Source organism: Drosophila albomicans, chromosome 3 (assembly GCF_009650485.2).
Source record: "Drosophila albomicans strain 15112-1751.03 chromosome 3, ASM965048v2, whole genome shotgun sequence".
Taxonomy (NCBI): Eukaryota; Metazoa; Arthropoda; class Insecta; order Diptera; family Drosophilidae; genus Drosophila; species Drosophila albomicans.
The window spans coordinates 15,580,603-15,599,299 of record NC_047629.2 but is presented as its reverse complement, the minus strand read 5'-3'; the positions used below and the strand labels follow the sequence as shown (position 1 = coordinate 15,599,299).

Here is an 18,697-nt window from a genome sequence, read left to right as displayed (position 1 = left end):
TTGACTCAAATCGCAAAATCAACTCAGTTATTCGCGTGTAGGCGCTGAGTAAATTATCTGTGATTTCTAATTGCCTGACATGCCAATTAATGCGGTTTTGACCATTGGCAATTGCCAATAGTTTTATTGGGTTAAATGGCAATGGCACTACACTATATGGCAAGATATTTTCAGCGAGAGTGTGAATTGACTTGAAATAGACTTCTTGCTTATTGCTTATGCAAAGTGCAATGCAGACTCTGCTCTGCTATGCGTCCGTCTATTGAGCAACAAGTTGAGAGGCAGGTGGCATGTCCGCCCGCCCCGTATGTGTGTGCGTGAACGGGATGGGAGTCAGCGAAGCCGAAACGCCTTAATTAAAACTGGCAACTGTGGATGCTACCATTTTCTTCTTGGCAACTAACTTTTTAATTAAAAGCAGACACCACGACAACACGACAAGTGCGAGTAGCTGTGCAGCTCGGGTGTAAATCTACAGTAGCAGCCTCTTGGTGTCTATTTGATTGACAAGCGGAACCCATAACAACAGCATCGTGGTGGGTAGAGGGAGGGGGAGGAGGAGAGGACTGACCATCTCGCCTAGATACAGGTTAATTGTGTCCATTTAGTGAGGCGACGCCAATAGAGGAAAGTGCCAAGGCAGCTGGCCTGCAATTTGCGACCATATTTTATGCGGCCGCACATTGATTACGCAGCTCCAACAGCAGCAGCAGCAGCAACAACAACAACAACTTTTGCTAATAAAAATTTGTGTTGTTTCGCATTTTGGTCTGCGCTTAATTTAGAAATTCTTTGCGGCAAATGTTTTCGCTTTGGCGATAATTATGCAGCTGATGCCCGCTGCAGCCGCCGGCGAAAAAACAAAAAAAAAAAAACACCGCAATACTGTTGTTTATGGCAGCGATCATTGGCTTTAAGTCTTTAAGTTGCCACAACTGGTCGGGGTAGGCAGCCAATTACGGCTGCCGATCGACTTTCTCCGCTTGAGCACCCTCACTTGGTTTGCTTAACCCCAATTGCAGTTGTCTAAGCAGCTGTGTTAATTTGTACGTTTCACGCAATTGCCAGAGCGAAGCGTGAAAAATCTATGGCATTAATTCAACAGATTTATTATCTGACGCCAAACAATCACATTTCAATCGCGAGGCAAACTTTGAAATCGTTTACAGTTATCCATAGTTTTAGCATAACAAAGCGCCCGCTTCTGCGATTGAAAGCGCGAGGTGCAAGAAGTGAGTGTGTGCCTACAGAATCTGTGAGTGTGCGAGTGTGTGTGAGTGTGTGATGTATGTTATGTTGAGCATAGGTAGAATGTTTGTGTGGAGTGGGTCAACAACCGTTTAACAGCAAAAGCGGCAATCTCGTAGCATCGTCATCAAGTTTGTTGCCTAAGTCTTTTGTTTCAGACATCGCATTATTTCTATAAAGAACTCAACAAATTCTTGGCAATCTATAAATGCCACAACGCATTAATCATTTACATATCAAAATTGCTATTGCCATCATATATGTATGTATGCCTTCTTATTTTTTTTCTGACGCTAATTGAGCTGGTCTTTTGGCGTGGCCATCGCAAAACAACAACAACACACGCAATTAGCCAAATATTGTGTTGTCTTTGGCGTTGTTCAACATGTTGCTATTGTTGTTTTATTTTTGGTAGCGAATTTCATGAAAACTGCTTTGTGTAGTCATAAATCATAAAGAGAGACCAAAAAAAGACAAAAACTGCTCGTAAATTAATTAGGCAACATTACGACTATTTAAATGAGGAAGTTATATCTTATGACCGCTAATGATGCCCCACTATGAGCTGCTGAGAATGGGCGCAAATTTCTAGAGCGATGATAAATGATATTGCAGTCAGCTCGAACAAGTTGCCGTTGCTTCAATTGACCAGACTGACCAGCCAACATCATCATCATCAACATCATCACCGATGCGATGATCATCGCCATTGATGAGTCGAGTGCAATTGTAGCTGTCAAGCTGTCAGCTTGTGTTAGCGTGCAAATCATCTTCCAAATAGATAACAACTGGTTCACATCCATCGCTCTGGGCGGCTTGTGCCGATTTTTTTTTGTTTTAGCAAAACGCAAATAGATCGCAAGCAATCTGCACAAATGTGTAAATGGAGCAGACGCGACTCGGCGCATGTTTTTCAATTTGATTGCAGTTGACATTCTACACGGATGCGCTCGGCTTCCAACAGATAAGAGACTTGCCTCGCATTTAATTAAATTAAAGTATAGTGCAACGGCAATTGCAATTGCAACAATGCCCACGCTGCAGTCGCTGAAAGTGTGACTTTTATTGGATGCGATTTTTCGTATTTGTCTTTTCCCTTAATTCAATTAAAATCCCCGAACTCATTTAAAATGCAATCAATTTGCCAGAACATGAAGCGTTTTGCACGCTGCTACAACTTAATGACCAAGTTGGGGGCCTCGGCCATTAGCAGAGGCGTTAGATTATTATCAGCCCAATGAAATATGAGCCAAGAGCAACAAACGCCAGCAAGACAATGGCTCATTAGACCGCTTCAGACGGAAACTAGTTTGGCCAGGCGAGCTAAAAGCATTTTTGGGCCTAAGATTAAGACTAAGCCGATGCCCAAGTCTAAACTGTGCTATTAGAATTTCCACAGCAGACATTCTGTGTGTATGTGTTGGGAGGCCAGAGTTGGGTACACTCTTAAATTATAGTTCAAGCAGCGCAGCCACATAAAGTCTACAAACAAGTTAATCCATTAGCGGGCGCGGTTGTCGTCTTCATCTTCAACTCTTCCACTCTGACGATCTGTTCTAGCAAGCAGCAGCTAACTAACTCTGTAGCTTGGGGAGTACAGTTAAGTTATAACTGGAAAATTGTGCATTGTAGCGCCTGTTATTAAATACATATTTCTCTTTGTACTCATGGCATTCGTATGTTAATATCGAATATGTGTCAGCTGGTTGGTTGTGGCGTTGTGTGTGCTGCTGCTGCTGCTGCCACTTTATTCTTATTCTATTCCATACCATTTGGGGGCCCACAGTTATGACTTTGATCCATCTGCAACTCCACTTCTCTGCGTTGTATACAATTATGAAATTTACAGTTTTACAGAGTATTCCAATGCCGAATGAACGAAAGAGAAAGAGGTCGAGGCTAAATGAGTTGTCATGTCTGCGGCTTTCTACAAATCTAGAGTCACATTGGGCCTAAGCCGATAACTAAACTTGTGCAGCTTGTGGCATTGTCTGACTCGAAAATGAGAGATTTCTGATAACACACAATTTGAGCCAAACATAAGTGAGGCTTTCTAGGTTGCCACTTCACATACTAAGAATTCGACTTTGCGGTTACCATTTTTTTTTGTATAGTCGAATCTGAGGATTGTATTGTTGTCGTTACTCGATGCGGCTTCTGTTGCGCTCTTTGCGTTGGCTGTCGACCATGTTTCGTGTGGGCTTCCGAGACAAAAAACTGCAACAAAAGGGCGTTATTAGTTCAAAGTCGTGAAAAGGCGTGGGCTTCAAATGCTTCAGGTTGTTAGATGTCCTAGATAAGAGAGTGACTGGCTTAGAGAGAGAGAGAGAGAGGGAGAGCGAAGAGAGAGCGAATGAGCTGGGATTTCCGGCTTACAATAATAATCTTCAACTGACCACAAGCTGATGAAGCCACCGTAGATTTCCGGTCTACTCTAAGCTAATCGTTTGTCTGTCTGCCTTAATTTGGCATCATTCCGAATGTGGCTGAAAGTAAACCAAGACAAAGCAATTGACTTTATAACCTGCATTGCCACAAATTAAGTGAGCTGCACTTAGAGAAATATGCATAAATAACAATAATATTAATTGCCTGTCTGCATTCGCCACGCATTTTTCCACGCAAGGAGAAAACCGCCAGCGGCATTGAACAACTTGAAGCTTGACAAATGTTTCATTGCAGCAGCAGCAGCAACACCAGCAAAATGAACAACAACAATTGTAATAATAATAATAAAAGTACAGAATAATAAAAGGCACAATAAAACTAGCCAGACGTAGCAGACATGCTGCAATTGCAGCTGGGGATTGATGGCAGCGCCGCCAGCAATGAAGTTGGAGCTAAAGTAGGAGAAAAAAGTTACTAGCCACTGCTTTCAGTTTGCTCTGTCAAAACTTGAGTATCATATTTAGTGCAAATGCAAAATGTTGCATAGCTCATACAACTCGTTGGCAACGGCAACTGTTAAAGCAATAGCAGCATCGATTCCAATCAATTAGTTGGCCGTTGCCGGCCATTGGGTCAACTCACTTAACATAAACTATCGTATTTTATTGATAAATTATGCACTGACTATCGCGACACCGATCGCGTCGCTTACACATGTTCGTCCGTCCGTCTAGTATCAATAAATACTAACGGTGCCTGCAGTCACCTAACCCCTCCCAATCTCTCTCACACACACTTGGACACACAGCATCGCATCAAGTTGATCGGCATCGACATCGACATCGACGTCGGCATCGCCGGAAGTCTTTGTGCGGCAAAATGCTTAAGTCGTTTGCTGTTTTTTGTTTGTCTGCTGAGAAGATCACAAAGCACTCGACTCGATTTAGTTGGGCCTGACTGGGTTAAAACAGCTTCATCATTATGTTGGTAACACATTATGTCCAACTTTCTTACCGGATATATTCATACGATGCTCAATATTATTTTATTTAATTATTATTTTTGCTGCTGACAGCAATTTTCTCTCAAAGGTATTTCATGTCGATGGTCATTGAAATCGAGCACACACAAAAAGGAACCAAAAGAAATGCCGAGCTATTAATTATTATTATGCCTTTCTTCACAAATAATTCAATAAATCGAAGAGAGAATAATAGATCGTATTTCACGTATAGAAATTAACACTAATAAACGCTTTTATATGCGCCGAATTTTCAATCAATTAAATAGCTGCTTTAATGGCATTATTTGCATTAATGATGTTATAAGTTATGGGAGAGTCATTTATTTATTATGATATGGTTTGGTTTTAAATGTATTTTTAAATTATAGGATGAGATAAGTTGTTAAAGTTGCAACATAAAAGTCTGCCATAATTTACAAGTTTAAAAAAAAAATATTTTTAACGGGAAAATATAAATATCATCAAATGAATTTAATAGCTTAAAGTGTATTAGTGCTTCGATGTGAAGCGAAGCATACAAATTCTCTTGGAGTTGCCAGTTTTTATATGATTATTGTATGATCGCGTTTTAATCACATGCAATTGAACGTAGTTGAGACTCTTTTCTGACTCTAAGCTGCATGTGAATGTGAGAGAGATGCCTCCTAGACTGCGGCATTTCTTTGGGAAATCATTGACTGGCAGACTGGTTGGTGGATGGGGGATGGGCGATGGAGGATGAACTGGTTTACCAGCCACCAGCAGCAAACAACGTTCAGCAGCAACAACTCTCGTTCAGCGGCCTAATCACACCCGCTGCGGCAAGTGAAGCTTGTTGCATCGTTCTCTAACTGCGAATTCAAAAAACTGCCCACATTCACATCGCGTGCTGTGGTTTTTTTTTTCTTTCTGTTGCTTGTTCAGCACATTGTTGTTATTATTGTTGACGTTATTGCTCTCAATGCGGTGGTTGCTGTTGTTGTTATTTGAAATGCAGTTGTTTGGCTGGAAATCATCTTCAGTTTCTGTTTTTACCGGAAGCCAAATGCCAGTTTCTGGTTTGTTTATGTAGGCGTCGTCCAGTTATGATTGCATTTGCCGCGCTCTTGTTGTTGTTGTTGTTGTTTATAATTCAATTATGTGCACGTATGCCAGCTAACTCGGTTAGACGAGTTCATTTCACAGAAATTAAGTCAGAGGCAAACAGAAGTTGAATTCTTTGTTTTGTTGTGTCTTGCCTTGATGGGCAGCTGTGTGTCAAACTCACTTTATATCTTATTCACACACAACTTACACAAGCTGAGCTGTTAAAGTTTTTCTTCTTGTGGTTGTTGTTGTTGCAGTTGCTTTCATAACTCGAAGCTAATGCCAATAATATGAGCTGGATCCATTAGTCGCCTGGACAACGCCTTCTTTGCTGATGGCTCAAAAAGAGAGTCTTAGAGCACTAAGCGCAAAGCGGCTTAATGCACACGCTAACACACACACTCACACACACACGTATGCACTGGCTGACAGTTACTAAGCTGCAATTGCTGCCAAGGCTTTTGGTCAGCACTCAAAGTGGCCGCCAATGCAACTTATGGGATGCTACCCGCTGTTGATGCTCTTGCTGCTGCTGCGGCGGATGATGACGATGATGATGATGATGAAGATGAAGTTATTATTATCTGACAAGGGCATCGCCATTGCATGGAAGACTGACTTGGCTCAGAGTTATCCAGCAGCTACAGCAGCAGCATCAGCAGCTACATGCTTGCTATCTTTATTAGAGGCGTGACTAATCGCCCTCCATCCCACCATCGTCTAGTGGTAAATGTGTACACTTTGCTATTTGCAAAGCAAAAGCAAAGCAAAACGAAGCAAAAAGAAGTGAAGTCAAGCCATCATTATTAGGCGACTCTGCAGCACTTTTCGCTGTGTAAACGGAGGCAATGTCTGCAAATTTGATTAGCTTCAACTGCAACAGCAGCAACTGCATCGATCGATTGCTTCCGTGTGCAGCAGCAACTTCAACTTGAACTGCAACTCGCTTCGTGTTGTGTTGTGTTGTTTTCCATTCTAGCTGACAGGCAGACTGCGATGCGATGCTATCTATCGATGCCAGTTGGAAAGTGTTAGATTCTCTGTTGGCCACTTCTGCTTTGTTCTGAGCCAAGCCTCTTGAATACCAAATGAGCCTTTGGCATTCGAAAGTCGATTATGTATGGGCCGCTGGGGCGATCGATCAAAGTTGCATTCAATTTTCCTTTTCAGCTTCGGTGTGAAAGTGGAAAAAGCTTTTAATAATAAATTGTGAGCTGAGCTCAGGGCAATTAGTGTGGTATTTGTGTATCGCCTGACAACTCGTGACAATGTGGCCAATAAATTGCCGAACGAAAAAATAAAGCTATAAAAATTTAAATTTACATTAATTTTCCAAACAGAAAAGCAAACGATAAAAACGAAAAAACAACATGAAAATTTATTAACCAAAACGAAGTTAACCAAAAAAGAAAGCACAACAAGTAAGATGCTAACGAGCAAAGGTCTGTAAGCAGACCAAGTGAAGCACTAAAAGTAATTACAAGTCAAGAACAATAATAATAAGCAGAGCTGGCAACATGAGCAGCCTGTCAGCAGCAACAGCAGCAGCATCCACAGAAGCAACAGCCGCAGCAGCAGCCACAACAACAACAGCAAATGGTGCAACAACGGGCAACCTGGAGCCAGCGGTGGTGCCACGTACCGCCAATTTGCTGGCATGCAAACAATGGTGGCGCGTCTGCTTCTTGTATGGCGACCAGCAGAAATATTATCGACAGCTCTATAGCAAGGCGGCTGCCCAGCGACTGGCGGCCAGCGGCAGCGCCAACGATGCTAATCATGAAAATGACAATGCCAACGGCAGCAACAGCAACAGCAACAACAATAACTGCCAATTGACGGGAACGGTCGATGACTACGATACGGTTGGCATTGGCTATGGCTTTGGCGATTTTATCGCAGCGCAATTAGATGCCAACGAAGATGCGGACGATGGCATCGATCTGGGCGATAGCGGCCAACAGACGAGCCACAGCAAAAAGCGCCTTGCAACTGCTGTTGCAGCTCCAACATCGAATCGTCCGCTGTTTCCCGCCAAATGCGAAACCTCGACAACAACGCCGAGGCGCAGTAAAAAGTTGCTACGCTCGCTGCGTGCCCATGTGAAGGGCGAGGGAAAGCACAAAGACTCGAAAGAGTCCAAGGAACAAAAGGAGCAACAATCGCAGCAACAGCAATCGCAGGATGAACCAACTCAAAGGAATGCCAAGGTGACGGTGCTCGATGACCCGTTTCTCTTTGGCATCGATGCGGATCACTTGGGCGATCTGATACGCGGCAAAAACTACAATCCAACCGACACCACCGAGCACATTGCCAAGTACTACAACATGGAGCTGGAATCGGCGAGCACGGCGCAGGTGTTGGAGATCATTGAGCAGTCGGAGGAGGAGCTGCTGGAGGAACCGAAGCCAGCGTTGCCACCAAAGCAGAAGCAACAACGCGCAGCACCACCGCCACCCGCACGCACAACAACAACAGCCACTGCAACTGTTTCGACACCGTTGCAACCGTTGACCGACAGCGATCTTAAGTTTCTGAATTTGAGCCTGCGACAGCGAAGTTTGCCGCGCAGTATGAAGCCGTTTAAGGATCCGCATGATATCAGTTTCACTTTCAATGAGCTGGACAGCTCCGTCATTTCGGAGGCCGCTCAACTGACACCGGAAGTGGTTGTCGGCAATTGTGAAGCGGCCACAGGAGCAGCGGCCGGAGTTGAAGGAGCAGCCAATGGATCCTCTCAGCAGGAGCCAAATGAGTGAGTAACTTTTGCTGATCATTTGTCAGATGCAATTTCGCTTTAGCCCCGTGCGCTGACAATTTAAATGCATAACTTTTCAAGTGGTTGCTGCCGGTGGTTGCTGCTGTGCCCTGTGCAAATAATGATTGATTACCCGGCAGCCGCAAAGACAGCAACAACTTGTTGCGCAAGTTGGCAGCCAGAAGTCAATGAACACACATTGCGTGTTCTGCTTCGCTACAAAACCGCAAACTGCACGCAACGGCAGCAACAGCAACGCATAACAGCAACGCACAACAGCAACAACAACTTGTTCTCTATAGGTTTGGCTGAAATTGAAACCACTGCGAGATGCCTGACTGTTAGCTCTCGTGGCTCTTGTCTCTTGTCTTCTGTCTCCTGTCTCCTGTGTCTTGTATACTGTCTCCTGTCTTGTGTCTCATGTCTCTTGGCTCTTGGCTGTTTGCTGTTTTGCTTGGCTGGCTGAATTTCTGGCCGGTTTCGCTTGTTTATTGAACGCGCTGTTGCCGTGCATGCGCATCACTCACAGCAGCAAACTGAGCGACAGCAGCAGCAACAACAGCGACATCCACAGCGACAATGGCGATTCATTCTCAAGTTACGCATACGCCGCCTGTTACAACAACAACAATGGCCATAGTAATATCAACGGCAATAGCAATAGCGAAGCGATAGCAACAACGATTGCCAAAGTGTGATTTACCAGTGCCTTTGTCTGGCGCGGCTCGCTTTACATAAACATGAGCAGGAGTTGCTGTTGTTGCCGCTGTTGTTGTTGTTGCTGCTGTTACGGCTCATGTCATGATTGTGCATAATGCCATGCAAATATCGTTGGCCCTAAGTTATTGTGTTTGTGCAGCACGCAGCTTATGAAATATGGGCGCTGCCCAGACATCCAGGCTGAAAAAGAGCGCCTGGAACGTTGGTGGAACTGCAGTCAAGTATTTCATTCAAACATTTTAAGGAGCCCAAAGCACTGCAATTGTTTTCAGTGTCATGACATTTCCTTTTTGACCGCAGTCGAGCGCAAAAATATTGCATATATATTCTGAGGCCAGACGTTATAGACGATGTCATCGTTGTGCTGCTGCCGCTGCTTCTATTTTGTGTTGATTTACTATGCATGGCAAAACAAAAGACATAGGCAACGAACTTGAGTCAAAGTTAATATATGCGACCAAACGGGGCAAACTTAAAGCTAATGCTTAGCAGCAGCACAAAAAACACAGCTCAATTAGTTGATGCTTTTGCCGTGTGAGCAACATGAACTGCAAAAAAAGGTAGAAGGAGTATTTAAATTACAGGCTTTCGCGGCATTTTCTGCCAAATCAATGCATTTCAAATGGACTGCCAACAGGAAAGGTAACCCTAACTGTAGAGCTTTATGTATGTAGTACAAAACGCATTCAAAGCATAATTAATAATAATAACAGACGCCGTTTTGATGTGGCCTGACAGGCAACTGCCAACAGCGGCAACAAACTAAGAATCTGGCTATGAATTTTCAGTAGCCGCTGCTGCTATTTGCCACACGCGAGAATAAGCAAATTAGCCCGCGGCGCGGCGCGGAGAATGAGAGACGTGAGAGAGCGTCTGTCTGGCTTAGTTCGCTCAGATCAGATTTGGCAGTGGCATTTAACTTGCTGCTGTGCAAGTGCAAATCGCGTTTGCCACCAGTTTTTAATGCACCCACTGATACAGCGAGCATTTTAATTGCTGGCCACGGTGCAACTGTTAATGAAGTTATTAAAAAATTGCCAGCCAATCATTTAAGTTGCAGCATTTACTTGCTCTGGTCGTCCAACTTGATCCTAAAGTCGTCGTCGACATCGCCATTGCCATCGTGTTGTTGTTGTTCTTGTTAATAGCTTCAGGTTTTGCAGAAATTGCATTTAGCAGTCGCATCCACATTCTGCTCTTGGCTTAGCAATGAAGTTGTGCTCAGCTCGTGTCTAAGCATTCAATTCAATCTTAACTACCATCGACAGTTGCATAAATCTTTGGCTTTACTTCGTCTTTTACTTGGCTTAAAGCAATCTCTTCAAGTCATTCGTTTTATAGCATGTTAGCTACCTTTTTTCTCGATTCATTTGCTTTTTTAAATGACAAAAATGATGTCTCAAAACATTATTAGCCAAAGACGAGTATTAAGTACTTGCATAAGAATACTCGTAGCAATTAACTAAAAGAGAATTTTAGATAATCTGCCATTTTATTATGCTCAGTGTCAACCAACTGATTTACCACATCAACTAGAAAATGCGGAGTACATAGATTTTACTAGTGAGCTATTAAACAACGCGCAGTGTAATAAAATGTGCACCAAGAGTTGGTAATAAAAATTGAATTGCAGTTTTTTTATTATGAATAAATTATAGTACTTGCATCTGGTTTGTGGGATCTTATCAATCCTAGATCGGCATAAATTTGCAATGGCAAGAGGGTTATTTGTCACTGCAAACGCCTCTCGACATACCACGCTGGCTAGCACACACATTCATATTGATTTTGTTTTTAATTAACAAAGCCATTAAGGGCACTCGGCGCTGCAGTTGTTGAACGAACAACTGTTGCAACAAATTCAGACTCGGAGTCAAGAGTTCCACTGGCACATTTTGTTGCTTGAGCGAAAAGCGACTGACAAATGACTTTGGGGCGTTACTGAGGCATTTCTGTATGTGGCATGCGGCATGGGGCATGGTGCTGTTGATGCTGTTGCATTCACTGCAGATGCAACTTAATTACAATAACAAAACGCAACAAATCTTGTGAGTGTGCTGGAAACTTGTATGACTTGCCAGACAATTGGCCAAGTTGCCAACTTGCCGAGTTCCATTTGCCATTTGCTTGCCACAAACGCCAGACGAAGACGGCGCCAGACAAGAGCGAGAGAGATAGAGCAAGAGCGAGTGAGAGGTGCAACAAACAAGTGAAGCCGCCTCGTGATTTATTTATGCAAAGCGATAAAATATGATTTTGTTTTTTTTTTGTCGCTCTGCCGTAGTAATGTGAAAATAAGACAGGCCATTAAAGTAATTTTTTGCGAAATGTTGCCGCCTCTCTACGTCTCCCTCTGTCTCTCAGTCTGTCGCTTTCGCGCATGCTCACCATGCTAATTACGGAGCTAGGGAGAGAGAGGCTCAACAATTGCGTCGCATATTAATTGTAGATTTTGTTAAGCGCGATTTGAAGCTGCGATAATGGCCATAAGAGTGAGTTAGCCCTTTGGCTTTGCCTTTACCTATGCCTCGCAGCATTTTTCAAAGCGCTTAAGCAGCTGTCAAAGTGTCAGAGCGGCCGTGTCTGATTCGACTGAGGCTCTAAAGAAATTGAAATCAGTTTAGAAAACCAAAAATCCGTGTAGAATTCCCCTTTCTGCCGACTCATGATACATTTTGTTTGGGCTTCAACTTGTCTGCGCCCACGTCAAAACCAATTGGCCATGGAGTGAAATACACAACTAAACTCTTCGAAGAGAAGTGCGTATTTTGGCATTATGCAGATTGTTCGCTGTTGGCTTTTGTTGCCAAAAAGTTGACAGCTGAATGACAGAGCTACGATCTGTGTTACATTTTCGTTGATATGGCTTATTGTTTGGGCAACATTCCGAGGCGGCGGCATTCCAGGAGCAGCTTAATGGCTTGATGGCGCATATTAAGAGGCAACAAATCACTTAATGCATTTCTCGCTAATTAATTAAACATTTAACGCATACACACACACGCACGCAGTGCAATAAATTTATTGCCTGATAGACAGAGGCAGCTGGAGAAAGAAAGGAAAAACCGCGCGTAATTTTCATTGACAGCTTCACTTTGGCGAGGCCTTTGCAGGCTTTGCATTTAAATTGCCTGCATGCCACTCGACGAGCCACTTACTTAGTGGCACTGGCAATGGCAGTGGCACTGGTCAGTGCTGCAGTTGCAAAGTGGCAAGAGAAGGCAGAGGGATAGCTTTAACACTCTTTGCATTCCTGCCTCGTTAGCCGTTGAACTTGCTGCTCCAGCTGCTCCAGCTGCTGCTGCTGCTGCTGCTTCTTGCCCCAAGCTGGTGGATACTGTTGAGTTGGTTTCTGGTTTCTGCAATGCAAGTGCAGCAAAAGGCGGTGAATTTCTAATCATGATAAGAGCTTTTTTTTGGGGCCAGCAACAACAACAGCAACAAGGTGTTGCGCTTTATCGTTGTCTATATGCATTTGATATGTTGGCGACCTTATCGAGTTACCACTCGTAATAGCCGCAAATCGTATGATTGTTTACCGTTAGCAATGACTGCCCCTTAAACTGCCAATCATGGTAGTCGAGTGAATCCTCGAGGAGCCTCTTCCGTTTATCATTAGCCATCGATTGGGAATGTCATGCACTCATAAAAGCAATTAGCAGCTAATTATTTGCCATGTTCTGCTGACAAGTTGCAACAGCATTACAGTTAAACACAACCAAGTTCAAGAGACTAAAGTTACCGTTGACTTTGTCAACATTTTGCCAAAAGTTCTTGCTTAATTTTTGAGCTTGTCGTCGTCGTCGTCGTGTGTTGTTGAATCCCGAACAGCAACAACAACATCAAGCACGAGATGTTGCGCAGTTGGAGTTCAAATTACAGAGACTTTCATGCTGCGTAGGCAGCAGATTCTCCTACTAGACTCGACGCCGCACTGCTTTGACTCAGTTTTGGCCAGACGAAGCAAGGTTTGGTTTTGTTAATGGCCAAGAAATTAGATTCCGATTGCAGTTGGCCATAAATCAAAGCATGCAACTTGCACTCTGGGAAAAAGGTGCAGCAACCACAGCAGCAGCAGCAAAGCGGCTTTCTGTAAATCATATTACGGTTAATTTGTGAACAGTTTTGTTAAGAAGCGTTGCACATAAATCATCCACAGCCGAACTGACTCTACTGCTGCTGCTGTTGTTCGGTGGGGTGGACATGTTTAACGTCTGGATATGTCATTAATAATTTTGGCGGACTCCAAGCTATTGGCACTCTCTTGGCTTACCTAATCAAATGATTTATCTGCACTCGATGTTGAAATTAAGTTAGAGTTAATAACTCGCCTGACTGTGATATTAATAGCCATGGAGCTTGCTTCATTTTTCCCACATCTGACCTCGAGAAATGTTCAATCTTTTTGACCTTCAAAATGCTTCAAAGCGCGATTCGATAGTTTTAGTCAAACACTTAAATAGTGCTCAGAGTATCACTATTGTTGGCAACATTTCAAGGTCTGCAAATAACACTCTGAGTATGAATATAAGTTTTGAGTATCAGCACTCGTATTCACAGCATGAAAACGTTGAACATTTCCCTTACGATTATGTGCTTACATGTTGAACAATTGGTTTTTGGAGTGCCAAAGCTGGAATAAATATCAATCAATGCCAATTTGCTGTACAAACACACAGCAACAACATAGCAAATACAAAAAAAAAAAATGGAAGAGAAGAAGATGAAGACCGAAATGTTAACGGATACATGGATGGGCCAAGCGTCAAAGTAATTATGGTCAAAAACAAAATTGAGCATAATCACCACGCACTGAGGAAACATTAATGTATAAAAATCGAAGCAGCCGCATAATTTATAATAGCCAGACGAAGCACGAAAAAAGAAAAAGAAAAGGAAGACAACGACGAGCGACAAAGATGAAGACGACAACGACGAAGAAGACCAAAAGCATAAAAAGCAAAGACACGGCTTCAATTAAAACTACGAGAGGAGATGAGAAAACAAGTTCATAGACCAAAGACAACGACCGATCGAATGTTGTTTCTGTATTTGTTGGTAGTTGGTTGTTGGTAGTTGGTTGGTGGTTGCTGGTTGCCCGTGGGCCAGCCTGAATGTGGACTTCAACTTGGCCGCCACACGCAGACAGCGAGCAAGAGAGAAATACGTGGAGAGGGGGCACGAGAAGGAGAGGAAGAGAGAGTGACTGAGCAGGACAGTCAATCTGTGGGCGTCCCGAGACAAATGCGTTTCAATTTTGATGAATTTACAAAGAGTTAAAAATTAATTAGAACTCGTCTAGTGAAACTAACATAGCTAGTTGCAAGAGGGAGAAAATAAAAAAGAAAATCGTTGCGAATCAATTACCATGGTCAACATTATTGGCCGTTATGTCAGCAGCACTCTGTTACCAGCATTTAGCGCGCCATATTTGCATTGATGATGCAATTTCACTACCAAAGCAGCGTTGAACGATGAACGAACAACGAACAACAAGACAAAACACCGAATCGAACCGAGTCAAGTTGCGCTTCAATGTTTTCCATGCATTTTCCGGCAGAGATGAGTTCTGAAACCTGCTTTTGTTTCCAACGAACACTCTGGAGAGCATTGAAGAGATCCCGCATTCAAGTTGTTGTCTTTGCTGTGTTGCTGTTGTTGTTACTGTTCGTGTTGTTCATGCTGTTGTCTCAGGCCGAAGCTAAAGTTGAAGTGTTGGGGCATCTTTTGCTTCGATGTTTGCCGCACACAACACAAACACAACACAGATACTAAGACAGACAGTTGGAAAATTACTGGCATAGTTGTTGCTGTTGCTGTTGCAGCAGCTGTGAAAATTTGCACGCTCAGAAAACAATTTTCGTTGCCGTTAGCAGAGCAGAGCACAACAGCAAAAGCGCAAATGCAACATTGTGAAAATGTTGCAGCAACATTGTTGACGCTGCCAGGGAACAACATTAATTGGTCAGCTTTGTTACCCAAAGATAAGCAAACAATTTGTTCTCTTGCCAGAGGCCTCTCACTCTGGCTCTTTGGTCTCTCGACTCTTCTTAGCCTGGGAGCAACAAGTTCGTCTGCTCGTTTGGGCGGGCAACAACATGGGCTTCGGTGCTCTGGTGTGAAAATTGCCTGTGATCCGAACAAATTATGCAATTATTTTGCTTATGCGCGACTTTCTAAATTGAACATACAAATTAACAGCTGACTTTCATATACAGTTAACAGTTTAATTGATTTCTATTTGTGTGCATGTTCATTTCGCAGCTAGCTGCAATTAGTGCCACTTGGCGTATACGCAATAAATGCAATACTTGACCACACGCAGTCCCTGCACTCTAGCTAGTAGTAGAGTTCTCAGTCCATAGTTCTAGTGCCAGTCACAATCCCATCAGCAGCCTGGCTGGCTGACTGGCTATAGAACTCGACAGGCAGACATTCTTAATCAACTTTTAGCTGCAACACACAAACAAACAAACAAATAAACGAACGAGCGAACAGAACAACAAGTTGGAATGTTTGCCAGGGTACGTAGTACGAGTAGATGCCAAAGTCAATAAAAATGTCAACACGCCAAATGTCATGTTGACAAGGCAGACAACCACAGTGCCACATAGAGCTGCAATGCCGAGTTACGTATCTCGTTGCTGCCAGACACAATGCACAACAGCAGTCGGGAAGGAGAGAAGGGACCAAGAGAGCTGGAGGCTGAAAGTTGGGATCTAGGTGCTGCAAGAGGACCTGGGGGCTGCTGCTCTAGACGCAAGTAATATGTGTGTGTGTGTGTTTGTGTGTGTGTGTACGTGTGTTCAGCATGTTCGCCATAAAGTTTACGGCAATTTTTATTGTCAATTCAAAAATCGTTTATGACAATCGCACTAGTTGTGAGCTTGCCTGCCGGCAGGATTTTTTTTAATAAAGCCAGCCACTTGCAGTTGCTGAAGTTCGTGTACGAATAGTTCTTTATGCACAGACACTAAAATTTTTACACAGATACTATATTGATATATACGAGACTACCCTTTAAAAGAATGACCATAGGCGGTTTCGTAATTTAAAAAGCTTAAAAATTTAATGAGAAATATGTGCATAAGATATCTATTTAAAGGATATAAAATAATAATAAAAATGCCTACTATAAAAAATGTTGTTTAAAGACAAACAGATCAATGAGAAATGTTTAACATATCGGAAATACATCTAAAGTTGAGTAAACATATTTCTTTATCATTTGAAGTTGAATATTTCAAAAAAGAAATATTTAAAATATATCTTATTTTATTACTCGCAATTTTGAAACACATAAATTTGCCTTTTCAATACGCAAGCTGTATATGCCCTTTATTAGAATTTATCTAAGCACACGGTATCTCGGAATCGTCCTTTGTTATTTGCTGCTGTTGCGAAACAATAAAAGCCACCAAACATTGCCAGGAGGAGTCGTCCCGTCAGGAACCCGAGTAATAATTGTTGTGTCGCAGCAACATCGTAAAACTTACTAAACAAGTCTCACCGGTCAAATACCAGGACGTAGTGGCATTTAAGGGACCACCTGTCGGTCTGTAGGTAGATGATGTGTCGCTGGCAATTGATAGTGGGGGTCAGAGATATGGCAAATAATTTGAGTATTTGTAGCAGCGACTGCAGAAGCATCAATGGAAACTTTCGCTGTGCTTGTTGCTCGACATTAACCTAAATTTGTGGCCTAGCTAACAAATGAGTCAGAAACCACACAGACTGACTGACTGAGTGACTGTGGCAATTGTTGCTTGGGCTGTCCATGGAGCAGTCATTGAAGCGTCCATCAAGAGCAGAGCTGAGCAGAGCCGAGCTGAGCCGAGCTGAGGCAACGAATGCGGCATCGACATTGCAATTTGTCAACGCGTTCGCCGTGCCGTATATAATGACCATTCATTTAGATGCCAGCCAAGCGATAAGCAGCCCAGCTAAATATAGTATAGAGAGATCTTCAGGCTGAAGCCATAATGGAGATGGCGAGTGCTTAAGCCACCACGGTTGTAGTAGTTGCCACACTTGACACGATCGTGCTGGGGGCAGCTGCAAGCAGCAAGCAGCGCTGTTGCAATGTTGCGGTTATCAATGGCAACGCTTTTGAACTAGTTTTAGGGCCCAAAAGCATTGGGCCTAGAGAAATCAACGGCATGTATCGGCCAAGTGGCAAACCAGTTTTATGCCTCTTTTTTTCTTTATTTTTTGGTTCATCGACTGCCAAAGTGAGCCTGAAACTGAACCCTTCTTCTCCTTCAACTTCAACTTTACCAACTTCTCCCTTTGCTTCTCCCCTGTCTCAACAAAGTTTGGTAAATGCAAAAGCAAACATTGGCAACAGCTGCCCGCAGGCAATGCCCGCATTTATTGTGTTGTATTTTATGCAAACGTACGTATGTATCTCAAGGGTGTTTTTGGTATGCCAATGTTGCCAGCAGCATGTTGCCAGCAACATTGTTGCGAATTGTGCGTTTGCACTAATGCCTAAGCCAGGCAAACATGTTAGGCATCACTCGCTCTCTGTGCTGTGTAGTCTGCCACTTTCCATTTTCAAAGGCAATTCGAGTCGAGTCGAGCTTTAATGGCTTAATAAACCTGAAGAGAGCGGGAGAGGAAAATAAAAAAGAGTGCTGTACAACACAACGGAAAACACACGCGCAGACCAAATTGAAACTTGCCACAATTGCTGGCAATTTTACGCAATTCGTTGCAGTCAACAATAAATTTGTAAATTGCGAAAATGCCGCGCGAATGAAAAGAAATGCAGGTCGCCAAACGGCCCGGCCCAGCCCCGCTTGGAGTAGTTGGAGCCCGCACAGTCGGCCCCAGCTGACTGACCGCACAATAAATTCAAAAGACTTCAATGTACAACAGTGCAACAGCGCAGCTATCCTCTCATTTTCCAATGCAACAAATTTGTGTTTAGGCACAGTTTTTGTGCAGTGCCATTTGGTGCACTTTTCATTTGAAAAGAGCCAGCGAACAGTCCCCAGTTGCAGTCGGCAACTGGCAACCAGCAACCAGCAACTGGCAGTCTGTGGTCTGTGTTGCCGGCAGTCGGACAGTCGGCAGTCTCCCAATCCCAATCCCAATTGCAATCCCTGTGTGCCAGAGAGTGCCGCCAGCCGTTTGTTTGGCTTGTAATTTGAGTTTGAATGCGGCTGATTTGACAGCAGCCAACACTTTTGGTCCCCGTCGTTGGCATCTGTCTCCAGCTGTGACTGCAACTGCGATTGGGACAGCGACTGCAAAGCTGGAACTGGAACTCGAACTCGAACTGAAGCTGAAGCTGATGCTGCACGTGCAATGTTTCCCTTTTGGCAATCCCACGCCCGCAATTTGATGCCACGCATTCTTTACCCTCTGGTCGCAGTGTGTTATGCGCTTTAAAAATGCAAATGTCGACGCTCCATAAAACAATGGGGAAACTACATTTTAGACCGAGCGGGTTCACTCGCAGCCAGTTAAAAGCCAAAATCTGCGCA

The 18,697-nt window shown here is 43.5% G+C and overlaps 1 protein-coding gene across 3 annotated transcripts in view; it reads left to right on the top strand.

Moving 5' to 3' along the window:
- Positions 1-18,697, top strand: part of LOC117571055 (protein prickle) — a 68,179-nt gene that overhangs the window by 41,866 nt on the left and 7,616 nt on the right. The window contains exon 2 of one of the 3 annotated variants that reach the window (XM_052005387.1): positions 7,066-8,483. The exons of the other annotated variants lie outside the window; for them this stretch is intronic. Coding sequence (XP_051861347.1) covers positions 7,243-8,483 — 1,241 coding nt within the window. The 5' untranslated portion in view covers positions 7,066-7,242. The remainder of the gene's footprint in view (positions 1-7,065; positions 8,484-18,697) is intronic. 3 annotated transcript variants of the gene reach the window in all.